The sequence below is a fragment of the Ursus maritimus genome, assembly GCF_017311325.1.
Source record: "Ursus maritimus isolate PB19 chromosome X unlocalized genomic scaffold, ASM1731132v1 scaffold_X1, whole genome shotgun sequence".
In the NCBI taxonomy this organism is placed as follows: Eukaryota; Metazoa; Chordata; class Mammalia; order Carnivora; family Ursidae; genus Ursus; species Ursus maritimus.
In genome coordinates this window covers 92,389,755-92,410,467 of record NW_024423319.1, presented here as the reverse complement: position 1 = coordinate 92,410,467, position 20,713 = coordinate 92,389,755, and the positions used below count along the sequence as shown (strand labels likewise).

The 20,713-nt window shown below is 42.6% G+C and overlaps 1 protein-coding gene across 1 annotated transcript in view; it reads left to right on the top strand.

Moving 5' to 3' along the window:
• LOC103668228 (cytochrome b-245 heavy chain) overlaps positions 1 to 20,713 on the top strand; it is a 34,349-nt gene that overhangs the window by 10,184 nt on the left and 3,452 nt on the right. Inside the window, exons 4-12 of the mRNA XM_008696457.2 lie at positions 1,977 to 2,061; positions 4,371 to 4,516; positions 6,738 to 6,928; positions 9,985 to 10,114; positions 12,682 to 12,774; positions 15,339 to 15,592; positions 16,441 to 16,603; positions 17,800 to 17,946; positions 20,436 to 20,560. Coding sequence (XP_008694679.2) covers positions 1,977 to 2,061; positions 4,371 to 4,516; positions 6,738 to 6,928; positions 9,985 to 10,114; positions 12,682 to 12,774; positions 15,339 to 15,592; positions 16,441 to 16,603; positions 17,800 to 17,946; positions 20,436 to 20,560 — 1,334 coding nt within the window. The remainder of the gene's footprint in view (positions 1 to 1,976; positions 2,062 to 4,370; positions 4,517 to 6,737; positions 6,929 to 9,984; positions 10,115 to 12,681; positions 12,775 to 15,338; positions 15,593 to 16,440; positions 16,604 to 17,799; positions 17,947 to 20,435; positions 20,561 to 20,713) is intronic.

Below are 20,713 nucleotides of genomic sequence, written 5' to 3'. Positions count from 1 at the left end.
AGTTGAGTACTTAACACTTAAACTCTTGTCTTGGGTTTTTTTAGACATGTAGAATAATAGTGACTATATCTTCGTATTTGGTTTGGTGGAAAAGGGTATGTACCTTAAAGACAAATAGACTTGGATCCCAGCCAATATGAGATTTAGCTTTAATTTTTTTTTAATCTGTAGAATGAGTTCAACAATCCTTATCTTGTTGCCACTGAATGAGGTAATGATTATGGGTAGACTGCCTGGCTCACAGAAAGCATTCAATAAAGCCTAATTCTTTCTTCCTTTGTCTGGAATCCTCTGTGTATTCCTTACTAGTAGTTCTGCAGTCCCGGGAATCTGCTCTCATGGTCCTATGCTCTCTGTAGATGTAGCTGACTGAGAGATAGTGAAGTAAGCACAATTTCCCACACAACTACATTTTTTCCCTATAAAATCAGAATATTTTATTAAAAATAACTAAGCCACAGGGCGCCTAGGTGGCTCAATCGGTTAAGCATCTGATTCTTGATACCAGTTCAGGTCTCGATCTCAGGGTCGTGAGTTCAAGCCCCATGTTGGGCTCCATGCTGGGTGTGGAGCCTACTTAAAAAATAAGTAAGTCAGATATTAAACACCCCTAGATTAAGTTGAATATGTTTAGAGCCAGATACTTGTAATACCTAAGATTTTTCTGGGGGGCACTTGGTTCTCCTTAACAGCTCTCTGTGTCTCTATGGCAGTACGTTTAGACTTGGGAACAAGGTAGCCAGGGCAAGCATTTGACCAGTTTTCAGGAGGACAAAGCTTTGATTCAACCATAAAGCAGAGTTTGTTTTTTTTTCTACTTTGGGCATTGACCTGAATCAAGATTCAAATCCACATTTTTTTTCCCATTTATTCATTTATTTATTTTTATTTTTATGTTCAATTAGCCAGCAAAATCCACACCTTCTAACATGTATCAGTAGGACAGTCACACTTGAGTACTGACCAAAAGACTATTTTTAATGTCAAGGTAATCATACAAGGTATGAAAATATCATAATATTGACATTCTGGCATCAGATAGCCTGGGTTTAAATCCCAACTCTGCCACTTATTAACTATGTGACCTAAGGCAAGGTAAACTCTCCACACGTTTTTCCCTAACCTGTTGCACAGTGATAATAATGGTACCTCCCTGCTAGGACTGATGCAAAAATGAAGAGTCAGAATGCATGTAAAACACTTAAAACAGCTCCTTGCACAAGCTCTTTGTAAATATTAGCTATTGTTCTTTTTGCTATTAATATTTGGTTAATGATATCTCCTCGTGATGTTGTCTCTGTCAACAGAGGCCAGTGGACAATTTTTTCTCCTCCCACAGTGTATGTCTTAGAAGGGTGTTGTTCTAAAACTATTCACTTGTTCTAGAACTCTTCACTTGTCTGTGTCCCCATTAGACTTTCAGGGTCGTGTGAAATGCATAGACCTTTCCTGTTACACGGCCAGTATTCCTAGGAGAGCTGACTCTTGAATCTCTCACCTGACTAACACTTAACTTACGGGTTGCCATCTTCACAAGGATGAGCCTTTGCTAACCGCCCAGCGTGGAGCTGTGGGGGAGCTCACATACATTCTGGGGCAGGGAAAAGTGATGGAGAAGACACAGAGACAGAGCTTTCCTCCTTCATTCAGGTCCAGGTAAAATATGCAGAAACTGGTTGTAGGGACCTAACACTTATTGTTCAACAAACTTCCTCGGGCTTCTTGGGCTGAGCTGGCTGGTTGTGCGTGCGTGTGGTTACTGCAGGAACCTGTCAGGTAGGCCACTCACTGGCTGTTTGACCTTGGGAAGATGACTACAAGTATCTGAGCCTCGGTGTTCTCACCTATCGAATGCATAGAATGACACTGGTTTTAGGGTGGTCATGACAAGTAAGATGATACGTTTCTACTGCCTAGCACACAGAAAACCTTCTTGTTAACAATTACTATTTTGTTCTTTTCCCTTTAATCCAAAGTGCTGTTCTACAAGAATTCGAAGACAACTGGACAGGAACCTCACCTTTCATAAAATGGTGGCATGGATGATTGCACTTCACACCGGTAAGTTTATTAAGAGACTTGAGATTGCAAAGAAAACTTGGAACCAGAGAGTTCCCTCTATTCCTAGATACCTTTTATTTTTAGAAGAGATCAGCCTTTTTAGGTAGATTAGGTGGTGATTGGATATGTTGTATTTTTTTAATTTATTTTTTAACTGAAGTATACTTAACATACAATATTATATTGATTTCAGGTGTACGACATAGTGATTCGACAATGACATACATTATAAAATGCTCACCACAATAAATGTAGTTGTCAGCTGTCACCACACAAAGTCAGTACAGTATTATTGGCTATCTTCCCTATGCTGTACTTTACATCCCTATGAGTTATTTGTTTTATAGCTGGAAGTTTATATCTCTTAATCTCCTTTAGCTATTTTGCCCATCCCCTCACCCCCAACCCCTCTAACAGCCATCAGTTTGTTCTTTGTATTTATGAGTCTGTTTCTGTTTTGTTTGGTTTGGTTGGTTTGGTTTTTAGATTCTACATATAAGTGAAACCATATGGTATTTGTGTTTCTTTTTTTCATGTAGCATAATACCCTCTAAGTCCATCCATGTTGTTGCAAATGGCAAGGTTTCATTCTTTTTTATGGCTGAGTAATACCCAATTATATGTGTGTGTATATATTTAGGTTGCTTCCATATCTTGGCCATTGTAAATAATGCTGCTATAAACATGGGGGTGCATATATCTTTTTTTCAAATTAGCGTTTTCATTTTCTTTGGGTAGAATTACTGAATCATATGGTATTTCGTTTTTTAGTTTTTTGAGGCAACTCCATAGTGTTTTCCATAGTGGCTGCACCAATTTACATTCCCACCGAGATATGTTGTACTTTTTGAATGAATTATGTTAAAAAAAATATTCACCACACTTTCTTCCATCCCAATATTAGCATTTATTCCTTCAAGTCTTAAAACTTTTTTATCTTGGGCTTTTCGGACAAAATCCCAGTGTCTTCACCGTTTTCCACGCTTTTTAATATAAAAAAAAGTTAGTCCACAACTAAGAGCTTTTATTTATCCATTAAAAAAAATACTAGGGTTGAACATGTAGATTTGTGAATTTCTTGCAGTAACCCTATGGGGGCCACAACCCATAAGTTGAGAAGATATCTTAAGGGTAAGATAGCCCTTATCAGCTAAGCATCTTCTTTATTATGATTGCTATTATATATCTAATAGGTATATATATGTATATATGTATTCTATATTATGTGTTATTATTATAATTATTAAAGTGGTGGTGTTGGCACAAGGCGTGTATCTGGGACCCTTATCGAATCTTCACTAATTCACTTAACAAGTAAGTGATGTGCTGGGTAATAGGCATGCACACATGCACAGTGATGAACAAAAGAGACTTTTATTCTGCCCTTAAAGAGTTTCCCCATAATTTGAGTAAAATAGGCTTAGATTACAGGTGTTTAACTGGGTTTCTCTTCTATGCAGGCTTTCTGAGCCGTGGCGAGCAAAATGGTTCAAAAGGAAAATGCATGACAAAATCTTATTAGAAAGCAACATGGCATAATGGTTAGGAGCAAAGATTCGAGTACCAGATTGCTTGGATTTGATTTTGAACTCTGCTGCTTCCTAGACTGGTGATCTTGGACAGGATATTAAAGCAATCTATGCCTCAGTTTCCTCATCTGCAGGATAGATGATGTGAATAGTACCTGCATCATTGCCTCCATATAAGCATTACGTAATTACAAAGCACTTATAACAGTTCTTGGCACCCAGTAAGTTGTACGTAAGTGCTTGTTAAGTAAGGAATGCAATTTTCAAGAAGATATTCACTCTTATGGCCCTTGGTTTATATCAGCTCGATAAAATGTTGTTATCTCTGTAGAGTCATGTCAGAGTCCAGTGAATGGGCCAGCCAAAGGCATACATTACATGAGAGTCTTCTTGTTTGAACATAAATATATCAGGGGGAGAGAGACAATGGGAGCACACCAAAATATCCTCCGAGCCCATGGTTGTTTTGTAGAATCTCAGAACTTGACTGGATCTTTAGGACAGTGTCGTTTAACATCTTCATTTTATAAATGAGGAAACCAAGACCAGAGGGGTCAAGTGATTTGCATATGATCACACGAGTAGAGAATAGCTTACCTACTAGAGTTCTAATATTGTCCCTCTGGGCTGGAGACCCAGTTCTTGTTTCCAAGTGTCCTGGGCCATCCTGTGTCTCCCTGTATCTTATCACAGAGTCGGGGGCTATAGGCAGAAACCCAGCTTACACGAAAATTGTCCACACCCTTCACCTTGTTTGTTTCTCTTCTCTGTCCTTTTTAGCGATTCATACCATTGCCCATCTGTTTAATGTGGAGTGGTGTGTGAACGCGCGAGTCAATAGTTCTGATAACCTTTCAGTAGCACTCTCTAACCTTGAAGACAAACCTGGTGAAACTTACCTCAACTTTGCTCGAGCAAAAATCCCGGTAAGTCTATTTCCAGATTCAGATGGTCCCTAGGCCGTTAAAACTGAGGACTAGATTTCAGTGAGTGAAGAACTCTACTTGGGCAGAACACCAACAATGGTAAAAGGTGACGATCAGTGGGCCAAGTCTGTAGTTTCTAAGAATGTGGGTACAGAGAAAAAGTCTTCCACACTTCTGATCCCATGTGTGGAGGGTCTCTAGATGTTTTTCAGTTCCTTAGGCTCACCTGTGAAATCTGGAGTAACTCAGGCTCACCCATGACAATGCCCACCATCAAAGAAAGACAAGAACACACATCTAGTCAAACAAAGTTGAGTTTCTTACTTACTGCAGCAAAAGAGGCCAAGCACCATGAGAAAGTCTGGGACGTTCCAGGAAGGTGTTCACAGAGGCGCATTATAGGACATGGACCTGCATTAGGTGGTTTTGGAGGGGTTTAAGGAAGCAAGGATTTGCTCTGCATCAGGTATGATCAGGAATTGGAGGTCTTTCTAGGATTGGGTATCTTAGCAGCAGTCACCTGTGTTGTTGTCTTGGCTCTGACATAATTCCGGAGTGGTCTTGTTTTTGTCTCACTCCCTCACAGTCATGGAACGACCTCGTCTGATGTGAGTGTTCTATGAAATTGTTTATGTGAATTAGGGAGCACTCCAGCCTCGGTGTTAGTACCAGGCCAGCCACCAGCTGACAGCTGACAGAGGTGTTTTTCTTCTTTCTTGCCTACAACATCTGAGGGGTGGCCTCTGTCTGCTGATTATCATCCCATGGGAAGCCCCGTGCACTGGGAGTAACTCCGTGGGCTTCCGGGGGCAGCTGTTTGGGGTAGCCACAACAAAGACTGCTTCCCTTCCAGAAGTTGTTAGAGCTTCCTACACTCACAGGGAGAAGCTTCGAGTCATCTTCATGTGCCCAATAGCTTGCGAGCATGGCTAAGTCACATAAGTATACACTGAATTCCAAACGTGTTTCCTCGTGTTTAGAAAAGATGAGAAGAAAAGCCCCTTAACGTTGCAGAAATAATTCTCCTCAGACTAACATGGAAACAATTCGCATAAAAGAAAACAGAAATTCCTTTTCTGTAACTTCTGGGATAATTTTTCTTTCATGTTGTTCATTGTTCGTACAATGATCGAAGGAAGGCAATGTGAACATACCAGGTGAGCCGACGCTGTCATGCTCTGCCTGGATCTCTTTGGACCCCTTGTACCCTGTCTGTGCTCCCCACTCCACCTTTCTGTGTTTTCACTTTCAATTTCTGGTACCTGCGTTTCTTCCTCAGAGGACCACCCTGGGGCTATCGGAGTCCCTTTGCCCACAAGCTCAGAGATCTGGAAGGGCCTGGATGCCTACCTCTTTGTGGGCAGCCGTGAGGCAATAGCTGATGGGTGCAGGCCATGAAAGCCCAGCTTCCTTGCCTTGAGTCAGGATGAACTGTGAGGTGTGACCTACCCTCCACAGTTCCTTCGCCGCATCAGGCGGAAGCTACCTTCTCTAAAGACTTGACCTGAGTTCGCCCTCTTGTTTGACTTGTTCTTTCCTGTCCTATTGCCCATCTTCTTACCAGGTTCTTCTGCAGCACACCTTTTTAAAATCACTTGCTCATGAATGCTTATCTCAAGGTCTGTCTGCTTCAGGGGAGCCCAGCCTAAGATAGGAGGCATGTCCAGAATACATTTGCCGACTAAACACCGTGGCCCTTTCCAAACCGAAGGGAGAAGGAGCCTCAGACCTTTTTAGGACATCTTATAGTTGGCTCATGTGCTTTAACTGATACTCCCTTTGGGGCGCCTGGGTGGCGCATTCATCAAGCGTCTGCCTTCGGCTCAGGGAGTGATCCCGGAGTTCTGGGATCGAGCCCCGCGTCGGGCTCCCTGCTCTGCTGGGAGCCTGCTTCTTCCTCTCCCACTCGCCCTGCTTGTGTTCCCTCTCTCGCTGGCCGTCTCTCCCTCTCTGTCAAATAAATAAATAAAATCTTTAAAAAAATTGGTACTCCCTTAGAACTATTTCAATGTATTAGTTAGTACTTCCTATGACCTCTCGACCATGTAAGACAGTTTTAAATTGAGAAATATCTGTTCCAAGTTTACCTCACTCTGTGAGGGATGGTTAGGGTTATCGAAAAGGGGAATGAAAATACCTCTTGGACTATATGCCAGACACTTTATAAATAGGTAGTCTTGCATTTGAGAGCCTACGAGTAATGTGTGTGTGTGTTTTGCAGAATCCTGAAGGAGGCCTGTATGTGGCCGTGACCCGGTTGGCGGGCATCACCGGTATCGTGATCACCCTGTGCCTCATATTAATTATCACTTCCTCCACCAAAACCATCCGGAGGTCTTACTTTGAAGTGTTTTGGTACACACACCATCTTTTTGTGATCTTCTTCATCGGTCTCGCCATCCACGGAGCTGAGTGAGTGTTTAATCTCTGAGGGCAAGTATTTTAAATCCTTTCGTCTCCAGGCGTGATGCTGTTAGAGGCACAGTGACCTCCTCGTCTGTGTGTGGTCAGCCTGTCTGCGGAAGGAATATGAAGAGACATCAGAGGCCAGCTGGATAGAGACCACTCAGCAGCATTTTAGTTTCTTGCACCCGATTCATAGCTATGATTTCTGCAGTAATTTAACAATAGCTATGATTAATGCAGTTAATTCTAGCAAGCTTGAAAAATACACCAACTTTTGAGCACCTCTGTAAGTGTGTAAACCATGTTAAGGGTGCTGGAGAGGTTACGGATGTCTGCAGTGGTGTTTCTCTTGGCTTAATCACTAGTAAATTAGACAAACTTCCAAACTAGAGGGGCTAATGATTAATCAGGTGAAAGGGTTTGCTGTAGTTCAGTAAGCTTTGATTCAAGCTGGATATTTATTGATTTCCTACTGTGTATGAGGACTGATCTCCGGCATGGTGGGGAATCCTGGAAGGAAAAACACATGGTTATTGCCTTCCAGCCTTCTAATACAATAAAGGTAAGAGCTCAATTCTATTGAGCACTCGTTATAGACATGAAATGTCTCTTTTAGGTAGAGATACTCTTACATTCCCATTTCCTGGGGAAATTGTAGACAAGGAAACAAGCTAACAAAGGTAAACCATGCAGCCCAAGTCACCGAGTTCGTGAGTGGCATAGCTGGGATTGGGGCCCAGGTGATCTAAGCCAGGCTGTGGCAAAGACTCCCCTAGAGACTCAGAGTGCCTGCATATATAGTCGGGACAGCTCGTCTTACGGGGAATCCTGTTGAATACCAGATTTCCTTTTTATGCTGTTTCACACCAGCTGATTCTCCCACCTGCACACAAAAGGAGGCCTGGGGAAGTTCCCTGGTGGGTTTGGGACTCCACATAACTAAGCCTGAAGAGAGCGCATGCTCAAAGCTCGATGAGTCTGCTGGGAGCCAAGTTGGCCTAGAGATGACTAAGGCCTGAGTGTGAAAAGGGGAAGGGTGGGAAGAAGCAGCGTTGGGCAACTACTTATATGCATTCTTGATTGACTTGCTGGCTCTGACCCCTGATCGACTCTTTCTAAGCACTGAAAAAAATCTGTGTAGGCAAAGAATCTCTTGACTCTCTTAAAGCAATTGAGTGTCTTTAAGTGGTATTTGGTCATAACCCAGGTGTTTCAGAGGATCCTAGAGACAAAAACTGAATCTCTTCCCCTCTCTAGCTTAGTAATCCCACCACTTTATGCTTGTACAGTTTCACAGCTTTGCCCCACTCTCCATCTGAAGAGAATCTGCTACTTACACTGCTTGGCTGATGGCCCACACTCTCATGGCCAAGGCAGCAGCTGAACTGGGATTAAAATCCAGGTTTTCTGACTTCTGGTCCTGGCTGTGAGTAGAGGGGAGAATCCAATTTTGTTTTCTCTCCCTTACTCCCCAAGTGAACTTGGGCCTTAGGAATTTTGACAATTATCATTTGTTGGACTCTTACTTTATGTTGGCATATTTTATGCATCAGGCCAATTGGTCACTAAAATAGGCCTTTAATTAGGTATTATTATACTTATTTTACAGCTGAAGAAACCAGGGCTTAGAAGAAGTTAAATAACTTGCCCAAGGCCACCAAACTAGCAAGGGGTGGACCTGGGATTTGAAACCAAGGCTGTCTGACACAGGCTCAAAATTGTTTTCTCCAAATCATTCTGCTTCTAAGTTACTAGTTTCTCTAAGTCTCGGTGTTCTCATATGTCAGATGGGGTTGCCAATACTTACCATTCAGGCTTGTTATGAACGTCCACCGAGATAATTTGTGTAGAGTAACTTTCCCCAGGCCTGGCACATAATAGATGCTCAATATCTGGTAACTCTCTGCCTCAAGACCTAGGGATAGAAAAGGATGGTTACAGCCATGAATTAAAGCATTCACAGAATATGCCAAGTGGCACAAGAAATTTTAGGTCCCCCATACAACTCTTACAAAGGGGGCCTTCTGTGTCTCTTCTTAGTGTATTTTTTGAAGACCCTGCCATTTATGTTCTTTGAGGTCAGGACCATGACTTACCTGACTTTGTGCCCCGCTTCCTCTGTTCCTACTAAACCCACATTGTCTTGTGTGTGTCAGCAGTTGCTCAATTGAAATGTATAGAATTGAAATGAATGGGCTCTGAGCGCTTCAAAGGACACACCGTTAGTGTTGGTATCTGTGAGAATGTTGTAATCTCCACAAAGTCTCCTTAAATTGATTTCAACCCTTTTGGTTTAATTTAGACAATTTTGGAACAACAATTGAAGCACTTGGACTAAGCCTCGGAGTTACTGTGTGTGATGGTATGGGCTGTCAACCACACAGCGGTGCCTGTCCATAGGGTGTAAAATGAGCCCATGCTTTGCTGGCCAAGCTCTTTGCTTCTAGGACTGTCCTCTCAGAGAGAGCAACTTTTTGTAATTTGCACAAAACCACCGTATGGGTGCGCGGCTGCTCTGTTAGATCTGCAGTTTTCCTGTTTTTGTTTGTTTATAAATGAAAATGATACTCGAAACAGAAGCACAAATGCTCCCTTTAAGAAAACATGTATTGGAGGGGTGCCTGGGTGGCGCAGTCATTAAGCGTCTGCCTTCGGCTCGGGGCGTGATCCCGGCGTTGTGGGATCGAGCCCCACGTCAGGCTCTTCAGCTAGGGGCCTGCTTCTTCCTCTCCCACTCCCCCTGCTTGTGTTCCCTCTCTCGCTGCCTGTCTCTCTCTCTGTCAAATGAATAAATAAAATCTTTATAAAAAAAAGAAAACATGAATTGGTGATCCAAAACTTACATATTCTTTGTGCCATTGTACATATTTTTTTTTCTATTGCTGAAGAAGACATATCTTCTTTCCCCTCCTCAAATCTACTCAGAGGGGTCAATAAGATATTCCTGTTAAGTGGAAAGTGGAGGATCTGTACTAGAATACTTGAAATATGCCCAGAATCTCAAAAAACTAAGAACTTAATATCTTGCTACTAAATGGTCTGGACTTATATTTCCTCCCTAGGAAAATTGTTCGCGGGCAGACAGCAGAGAGTTTAAAGGTACACAACCCTGAAATATGTGGCAAAGACCCCTCAGCTTGGGGAAAACCAGAAGGATGCCCAATCCCACAGTTCTCTGGGAACCCTCCTATGGTAGGTACAGTTCATTGTTACTATTACAATTTCATTACCAACAATCTTCCAACCGTGTCTAAGAAATATGTACAAATGTCATAGAGCTGTCCATTATGAATGCCATGGAACTGTTAGAATGTTATAAGTATCTACTTTTTTCTGCTATACTTATGGTCTAGAATTATTTCTTGAAAGGTAAGGATTGCATTGGTCTATTATGAACATCCTGATGTAAAACTTGGAAAAGCATTGTTTTTGAAAGTGCTACTGGGGTTCAAGAAATCCCATCTCTTCTCTTCTGAATGTGAGAGCCACAATTATATCAGTTAATAATTTCAGAGGGATTCCATTCTGAGCTGAGTTGGATAGCTCAGATAATCACTTCTAAGGAGCTAAGGGCCTCTTCAGACACCAGGAAGTAAGATTTTCTATACAGCTTTCAAAGCTGGGAAGGAAATTGATGAAGTAACACATCGGGCTGCCTTTAAGCATCAGGAGGCTGTGTCTACACCACATAAATGATGCTGGACAGCCAGGTTTATACCAACGCAAGAGTATGGCAAGGATGACCACGGGAAAACATGGTAAATATTCACCTTCTGTTGAGAGCTCCTGTTGCGTGCTCTGCAAATTCCGTTCTGTGTGTTCTCAGTAACTCCGCTCCATTGAGTGAGATGTGGGCCCTGTGTTCTTCATATCCTTTCCTCTATTGGCAAGCAGTGTACCTTATTGGTTACCGTGCTAACCACTGGTATAAAGCTAGGCAAAAATCAACGTTGGTACAGGGCTTCTGAACAGGATTATTATTTTTTTAAGCATGGTATAATGTAAAGGCAAATGCCCCACCCCATTTTCTCCTTTCTTTTTTCCTACTCTCTTAACATAGGAGTTTTCTTCCTCTAAGATACAGTCTGCTATCCAGGGACTTAACATCTTTAAGCGTCCTTGCTCATTAGTGAAAGCAACCAGATGTATCAACAAACTGCCCCCACGACATGCACACATCGATAGAGAAGATGAAGAAGGAACTACATTGCAGGTCCTCTTATGGGTTAGGGGAAGGCACATTTCCTTGAAGACAGCTGGAATCGGGGTACTACTATCTTAACAGGCACCTACCTCAAAGCTTCTGGATTTCTGGGATTAGAGACGATGTCCAACACCTCACTCCATTCAATGGAGCCCCATTGCGGCACCCAGGAAAGAGATGGATGCTGCCAGCCTATTTTAAAAACCTGCCCTGTGAAAACAATGGCCAGCAGTGGAATATTTCTGACTTTTGAGGCAGATAGCCTTCAACTTTGGCTAGAGGTGGGGACATTCACGTGCTCTCAACTTCCAAACAGAAGTTTCTTCAGAACATTTAATAGGAAAGATCATACGTGAGACTGTAGGAAGCCCTTTGTGGTTTCTTTTTCTTTCTTGGACTCTATTCTGAAACGCCATCTTTTAAACGGTATCACTTCCTAAAGCTCCTTACTACTTCAGGTATCAAACTAGGGACCTAACTGACTGAGTCCCTGGATGGATCTGTTTAATCCTAAAGGTTTTCATATAGCCAATAATACTACAGGGTAATTCCAGTGTTGTGAAACACTGAAGATTCTGACGAGAGAGAGGAATCTAAAGAAATCTGAAAATCTTTGGGCTTGTCCCTCTTCGGCAGGTGCATTGCATAGGTTCTAGCACTTACCAGCATATTGGAGAAACAGTAAATTCTTGCACAAAATTTCTTATCTTGCAAAAGATTAAATTTTGACTACATGGTTGAGCGAAAGCAGCTGCAATGTTGCATTAAAAAATATGGTGTTGCAGGGGCACCTGGGTGGCACAACGGTTAAGCGTCTGCCTTCGGCTCAGGGCATGATCCTGGCGTTATGGGATCGAGCCCCACGTCAGGCTCCTCCGCTATGAGCCTGCTTCTTCCTCTCCCACTCCCTCTGCTTGTGTTCCCTCTCTCGCTGGCTGTCTCTATCTCTGTCGAATAAATAAATAAAAAATCTTTAAAAAAAATATGGTGTTGCTGAAATGCAACAAGAGAAATGTTAATTCTGAAACTAATCTTGCTCTGCTGTGGGGTTACTGCAACTGCTGTTGCAACACCAGGAGGAAATCCCATTCCTGTGGGCAGTTCCTCTTGGGAAAGTTTTAAACTATAGGTAGAGTTCCCCAATGTGGCCAAGGAGAATGCTCATTTCTATTGGTTCAAAAATTTATTTTAATTTTCGGGGCGCCTGGGTGGCTCAGTTGGTTAAGCAACTGCCTACTGCTCAGATCATGATGTCGGGGTCCTGGGATCGAGTCCCACATCGGGCTCCCTGCTCACAGGGAATCTGCTTCTCCCTCTCACTCTCTCTCTGTTCTCTCTCTCTCTCAAATAAATAAATAAAATCTTTAAAAAATTTATTTTAATTTTCAATATTTTTCATGCATTCTATTGTATAAGAAATTTACAAATTGGATATCAAATATTTAAATAAGCCTACAAAGATTAACTTGACTTCTAAAATGTTTTGTTCCCATTAATCTTATATTAGCTATTACCCCTTAATACATCCTGTTTTCACTTTCTGCTCTGATTACAGACGTGGAAATGGATAGTGGCTCCCATGTTTCTATATCTCTGTGAGAGATTGGTACGGTTTTGGCGATCTCAACAGAAGGTGGTCATCACCAAGGTATTGTCTGGTTTAAGAATTACTAATAGCATCTAACTATATCATGGACAAGTTTACCCAAGTTCTCTGTAGCATTGGTCAGAGCTGTTCTTTCACTTGGTTTCTTTTGATTAAACGTAGAGAGAAGCCCTACAATTGAATTCAGTCAGTATACTTAGCTTGATAATCAAATGGTTGGACCTTTTAACTGGGGGAAGTACAAATTAACATTTTCTGTTGAAAAATAAAGCTGACTGTTTTGTATGCACGAATCAATCTCTCTCTCTTTCTATCTCTCTCTCTGTGTGTGTGTATGTGTGTGTGTGTGTGAAGAGAGAGAGAGAGGAGGAGGAGGAGGGGAGCATATAGTGATGATGTGAGCAGGTAAGAGTGAAGAAGCAAGACACATGAGTTCAAAAGGGTACGCACTGAGCCTTAAATACTCAGATGGGAAAAGAACCAGAGAGCCAAGGGCAGGTCCGATTGAGGCTGAGGTCGTTTTCCAGGTCTCCCTCTACCTCCTTTTCTGTGCTGTGTATGTAATCACAGAATATTAGAGTTGAAGGACCCAAAGTCTCAAGGAGGTTAGTAACTAAAATGCATCTAGATGTGAGTCTGTCGACTCCAGGTATATGGCGGCTTCCCCCCCCCTCAACCCCCACGCTTCTATGCTGCTTCTCATTACTAACTAAATAAATATCCAACTCAATAAATAGAAATAGAAACTCCTGGTTATCGTTTCAGGAAACAAGAGACAAAACTAGTTTTATGAAATAAAATTGAATTCAACTCAATACAGTTCAGAAAGTGTTTACTAGAAGCCTACTACGGGCTGTTCTTGCAAAACACAGGAATTCTTCCTGCCAGCCACCCTAGCTTTTCTGTCTTGGCATCCGTGGAAGGCCAGAGTAAAGTTAGGCCAGCTGGCACTGGAAATCTTGAAATATAGGAAGCTACCGCACTTCTCCTTTTATGATACTTAGACTGTATTAGAAGAAAAGGCCCACAGAAGAGCAAAAAAGGCTGCCACAAAATTTCCCTTACTAGGCTAGACCTGACTAGGCAGGCAAGTATTTCCCTTGAACATATTTTAAAGGCAAATTTGTGTTCCTGTGGAGAAAATAGATACTCGTTTTCTTCTCATAAAAACAGATATTCATTTTCTTCTCAAAAAAAAAAAAAGAAAAGAAAAGAAACAAGGTGTCATCCAAAAGTATGCCAAGGTCAGTTCTGCAAGTGCATTTTATTTAGTTTAATCCCAATTTCACCCGTGGCAGCAAAATTACAATAGGGGAAGAAAGTATTTTCACCATACAAAATTGCAACATGGTGAACATCATTTTCAAAAGAATTTTCGTCAATTTTATTTTCTGTTTTCAAAATGAGGCTTTAAGGTTCTTTATTTCAGTGATGAAAGGATGTTGTGTACTGCTTTATCATTTAAGACGGAGTGAAATCACAAGTTTTGCAAATGCTTGGCAATACTTATCGAAAGGATTTCCCATCTTACCCCTCCTCACTCGCGGAAAGAAAAGCTTGGCACTCTCAGTCAACATGGAGGGAGCTGCTATGTTGTTTCTATTGATTTTTCTTTTCCTTGATGTCCGTTGGTTTGTTTTTCAGTTGTACATAGAAAGTCCTGGGTATCTCAGAGATCGTCCCAGAAACGCTGTATTGCTCTCTGTATTGTAATGACAGCTTTTCATTGTGCTGCTTTGTTTTTTAAAATTATTTACCACCTCACCAGCTGATGGATGTTTGGACTGTTTCCAGCTGTTTGCTGTTATAAACAAAGCTGTCATCAACACTTGTACACACGGACAGTGAGGATGGCAGTGGGTGGGTGGGGCCTGGCTTTGGGAGACATGGATGGTGCACTTCCCAGGTGGGTAGAAATGTAAACACAAAGCACGCGACCAGGCAAATTCAAGGTGTGACTCAGGACAAAGATCAACCAGTACATTTGACTTGGTTTGGGGGATGTTGCTATATACCCAGCCAATGGGTCTCCTTCTTCTATGCAGCTGCCAAGGCTCTCAATCATGCCCTGGGGAGACAGGAAGGCTGAGTAGGCAGCCATCTCTTCTTCCTGTTTATAGCACATGCCTTGACTTCTTGGAGAAAAAAATATCACAGTTGCTGGTGTCTTAGGCTGGACTCCCTGGCAAAGACTCTGAGACAGAGAACTGCAGACAGAAGGTTGACTGGGGCGTGTTCTCAGGAGATGAACCTGTAAAAGGAAGAACAGTCAGGATCAGGGAGGAAATGAATGACCCTCCATTGGTGGCCCCTGCAGCCTCGGCTGATCCCACAGGGAGTGGGGGCGTTGGGATGACGTCTGGGAGTTGTCTCAAGTTGAGGAGAGGGGCCAGGCCTTTGTATCCCTGCTCATCGCAGGCCATGCACTCCAGCTGAGGGCAAGTCGCAACGAGAGAGACGCGTCTGCTCGAGGAAATGCCACGTTGGGCCTGAGGAAGGGATGTGGGTGGGGCATCTTAGCTCAGCCTTTTGTCCATACGGACACTGAAAAGGCAAGTAAGTATTTGGGGAAATTGTAGTTTCCAGAGACATGTTTTGTTCCATAGGTGGTCACTCACCCTTTCAAAACCATTGAGCTACAGATGAAGAAGAAGGGATTCAAGATGGAGGTGGGACAATACATTTTTGTCAAGTGCCCCAAGGTGTCCAGGCTGGAGTGGCACCCTTTCACACTGACCTCCGCCCCTGAGGAAGACTTCTTTAGCATCCATATTCGTATCGTTGGGGACTGGACGGAAGGACTTTTCAATGCTTGTGGCTGTGATAAGCAGGAGTTTCAGGATGCTTGGAAACTACCTAAGTAAGTGCGAAGCTCATATTTACAGAAGTGTACGAGTTCAGGAAAAATGTCACCAAATAGCTCCCCTTTCTCACTACACTGTCTCCTGGGTCTGAGCGAACACCCAAGTTCTACAAATATAGGTGGCTATCTCGGTGTTTCCCATTTTATGTGTGTGGTGCGTTTAGGCATATACTTATAAATCTTGTGTGAAATATAAAATACTTGAATCAAATATTAATAATGAATATTTCCAAAATCCTTTAAATATGTAAGGGTCAAGGCCAAGGTACATTAACTTTTCTAACAAACAAAGTTATAGTGTATCAAAGATATTCTTAAAATTTAATTGATGTATGTTATTTGAGGGTAAATGCCGTATATTATTCGCTTCGCCGCCTTCTTCCCACATGCCTGAGATGGTGCCAGGCACTTAGTCGATGCTAAAGAAAAGCTTGTTGGTTGACTCAATGAATAGACAAATGAAAAGTGGAGATATTAAATTTACAAGATGCCATGACAGAAGATTCTCGCTTTACTTCAGTGTGCAATGTAAGCAGGAATTTTAACTGTGGGATGCCCTGGTGTGTGTGTGTGTGTGTGTGTGTGTGTGTGTGTGGTAGGTGAAAGCGTGGAGAGATGAAAAAAATACCGCTGAGAGTTACCAACTGTTTTCAGTTAGCTAAAACTTCTTCTTCTTACTTCCAACCACAATGTTGACACTAAGTTGGTTACTTGAAAGCCATTTCATAGAAGATATGTCCCAGTTTGATGTGACATATTGCACACCCCCAGTAAGAAGCTGTACCCCATCCTAGTCTGAAGTGCAAGGCAGCTCTGTAACCGCCTCCTCACACGCTTCCCCCCAGGATAGCTGTGGATGGGCCCTTTGGCACAGCCAGTGAAGACGTGTTCAGTTACGAGGTGGTGATGTTAGTGGGAGCAGGGATCGGGGTCACACCCTTTGCATCCATTCTCAAGTCCGTCTGGTACAAATATTGCAATAACGCCACCAATCTGAGGCTCAAAAAGGTAAGTCCCTTCGTTTTTTCAGAGGGCTTGGGGTGTCCACACACTCTGCCGAGTGAGGCGAGAGAGAGCCTTCCGGGCAGAGCCTGGCGGAGACCAAAGGAAGTGAAGACCAGTTCCGGGTGCTTCCAGAGAGACAGACTTCTCATAAAAGGGCTCTTGGACAAGTCAAATGTGCTTGGAGATAAGCAGGTCTATTATTACAAGGAATATACTGCACTTGTATAGCGTTAGGAGAAATTGGGAAGAAAGGAAGTGGGGACAGAAAGTGTTCACAGCCCCAATGCAGTAGCTACTCTTTTTGTGGATTCTCTTCCAGTATTTTCCCACATGTTTACATACTCTTAGAAAGTTGTAAATATTGAGTATGCATGCAAAACATAGTGTTTTTGCAGTGTTGTCACAGGCTTTATAATGATCCTTTTTAATGATCTCTTTATGTCCCATTGAGAGGATACAGAATAATTTTTCTATCATCCTGTATTAGATATTGATTCCTTACCCAGTCCCCCCAATACCTTTTTTTTTTTTTTTTGCAAGGGGAGGGCAGGAGACACGTCCTTTCATGAAACTTTTAATTACTTTCTTATGGGTATCTCCCCAGCATAAATTCCCAGGACATTTTTTTGCCACAGGTAAATTTGGTTTCATTGCCCGATAAAGGACATCTTGAATAAAACATGAGTCGTCCGAATAACTTTAGAGATAACCTCGAATAGGGACATTGAGCGTACGTTGACTTTTTATTCTCCCCTTTCTCTCCTTACTATATGGAGGAGGTATGGGGAGAGCGGCTTCTTTTCCTAGGAACTCAGCAATGTCTGGCATTAGCAGGCAGCGAAGTAGTGCTGTGGCCACCCCCGCTAGCCTGGATCTCATTGGTTTTTCTGACAGGAGGTACAGAGGAAGCCAGGGATTTGAGGTGGGCAAGAGCAGACCCCGAGGGAAAGTGGCGAGCTAATGCTGTTTTCCTCAGCCATGCATTTCTGAGACCAAGCTCTTTGTTTACTGCCCACAGGGTGAAGGCTTGTGCGGATTCATGTGAGCTAGCTTGTGAAGCGTCCAGAGCTTTCTAAAAACCTGTGCTTCTAGGTGTCCTGAGCAGCAGGAAAAAGTTGGGGGGGGGGTAGAAATCCATATGTCAATTCTGATGAGGCCTATTTACTTATAATCTGCCTCATGATCTCTTGCTCTTACAGATATACTTCTACTGGCTGTGCCGGGACACGCACGCCTTTGAGTGGTTTGCGGACTTGCTGCAGCTTCTAGAAACCCAGATGCAGGAGAGGAACAACGCCGGCTTCCTCAGCTATAACATCTATCTCACGGGCTGGGATGAGTCTCAGGTGAGGGCGAGATCCCAGCTCTCGGGTCCTTCCCACAGTGCCCGGAGCTGACTGATTTCCCTTTGGTTATTGGAGTGTTTTGTGTACTGTTTTTACCAAGAACCGTTGATGGAGGTGGGTGACCCGGCCCGTTCACGCTCAGTCAGTATCCCCACATGTTCAGACTCCTGAAACTAGATTCAAAGCTGGTATTTGTGGAACCTAAGGAGTCACAGGGGAATAAGAGCCATGCCTTTGACCTTATTAGAGTCGTGTTCGTACCAGGGGTCTCGAACCAGCTGGACAAGACAATCCACGGGGTAATGGGAAGAAAATATTAGTAGTCGTTCTCCCTCTCTTTATGCCTCTCTCTCTATCTCTACCTCTTATCTTTACATCTTTACACACATACATATTCCTTTAATTTTATGTTTATGTGTATTTAACAACATGCACAATACTTTTAGTGAGTAGTAATAATAACTGCTCATAGTTATTAAGCGTATACCATGTGCTGGGTATTTTTATTAGTGTTCACATAGATTGTCTAATTCAATCCTTACAACAGCCCTATGAAGTAGCTACTACTATTATCCACACTTTACTGATGAGGAAACCAAAGCCCAGAACAGGTTAGGTCATTTGTCCAAGGGCACCCAAGTAGTAAGAGGCAGAGGCAGAATGTTCCAGAGCCTACACTCTTAGCAATTCCCATTAGTTCATGATTATCATTTATAAATAAATCAAAATGTATTTAATGAAGATGATATATGTGTGCATATGTGTGTATGTATATGTGTATATAGCATATATGTATGTGTATATATGTGTGTGTGATATAACATATAATGCATAATACATAACACATTATATATGTGTGTGTGTGTGTGTCACCCCCCTCCCTCCAGGGACATGGAACAATGAAAACATTCTACAATTTATAAGACAGCCCCCCCAACAAAGAATTATCTGGCCTCAAATGTCAAAAGTGCTGGGGATGAGAAACTCTGAAACAAGTTAATGATTCCCAGGGGATAAGATCTTTCTTTCCTGTTTTTAAAAGATTTTATTTATTTATTTGAGAGAGAGAGAGAGAAAGCACAAGCCCAGGGGAGAGGCAGAGGGAGAAGCAGGGTCCCCGCCAAGCAGGGAGCCTGATGTGGTGGAGCTCGATCCCAGGACCCTGGGATCATGACCTGAGCCAAAGGCAGCCGCTTAACCAACTGAGCCACCCAGGAGCCCCTAAATCTTTTTAAATAAGCAAACATCAATGACTTGGCTTGGAAGCAGCAGACGCAGCATGAGCTCCCCCTGCGTGAGGAGCTAAGGCAAGAGTCTCTGCCTATCCCTGGCCGGTGTCTCAGCTGGTCATGGCCACACATTGCCTCCTCCATCCTCAGCATCTTTCACACGCACCTTGGATTGTGAAAACTGACTCTTCATTTGGGTTTTGGTGTATTGTTCATCACAGATCCTCCGAGTCTTAGAATGAGTCTTGTTGCAAATGCAGATCCAGGAACACATGACCGTGAACATTGCTGCTCCAAGAAAAGGGATTTCAAGATTCCATTTCTGCAATTTAAAAACAAAACAACAACAGATATTTGATTAAAAAAGAAACCCAGGGGGAAAAAATCTATAATATATAAGTTACTTTGCAGTTTTATTATTTAAAAAGCCAGACACAGTTTTTTAAATGGGAAATTTACTTGCATTGAAGAATAACTATTTTGCTTTGCAAAACTGGTTCCTACAGGATTATTAAACCAGCGTGGTCACCCTTCTTAATGTCCTCCATGATCCATCCACTGTCCGGTGAATTTAAAATCTGTTTCAAGTTTTAAATAAATTTAATTAACCGCTTTTATGAAAAATATCTGTTGTTGGAACTGAGGCCCCCTAGAATGGTAGCAGAAAACAGCATGTGACTATGTATACACACACACACACACACACACACACACACACACACACACACACACACAGACTAGCTTTAGGCTTGATTTGTTGTCTCATTATGTTGCCAAAATATGAGTGCATTTTAATCTGTGGTTGTTTCAGTTCTTAGCGATTCTCCTAAAGGAGTGGGAGTCTATTAAGGCAAAGGGAGAAAGTCACGTGTAGAACAGAGAGAAAAGCAGTGAGAGAGAATTAAATCCTACCCACACCTTCAACGCCCAACGCCAAGTGCTGCCAACCTTCAATCCTCCTGTACCCTTGCATTTCACCTTCCTGCTTTGCTCTCAGTGAGATATTTGTGCCTCCCCACTGGCACTCATGATACCCGATTCTACGACTAGGATTTTTCATGTTGGCACTTCAAGGTCTGCCCTTCTAGATTGTAAATTGCCCGAGGAGACCCAGTTTGTCCATCTTTGTGTACCTTCTCGCCTTCAAATATATATATGGTTAGAATGGGTAGTGAGAGCTTGGCTTGTGAGATGCAGAAATATAGCTGTGTTTTTCTTAGAGGATGTCTCTTTTTTGTGAATTCATGTCCTTTCCGACAGGCCGATCACTTTGCCGTGCACCACGACGAGGAGAAGGATGTGATCACGGGTCTGAAACAGAAGACCTTGTATGGACGGCCCAACTGGGATAATGAATTCAAGACAATTGCAGGTCAACACCCAAAGTAAGGAGTCCCCCATCCCCCACCAAGGGGTTCTTAAGGCTCGCGGTCTGCTGAAAGCAACAGCTCCCAAGCACAGCTAGATTTGTGTATTCTGAAAACTAAAAATACCCAGATTACTATATTCACACCCAATAAAAGCTTCTAGATACGTAT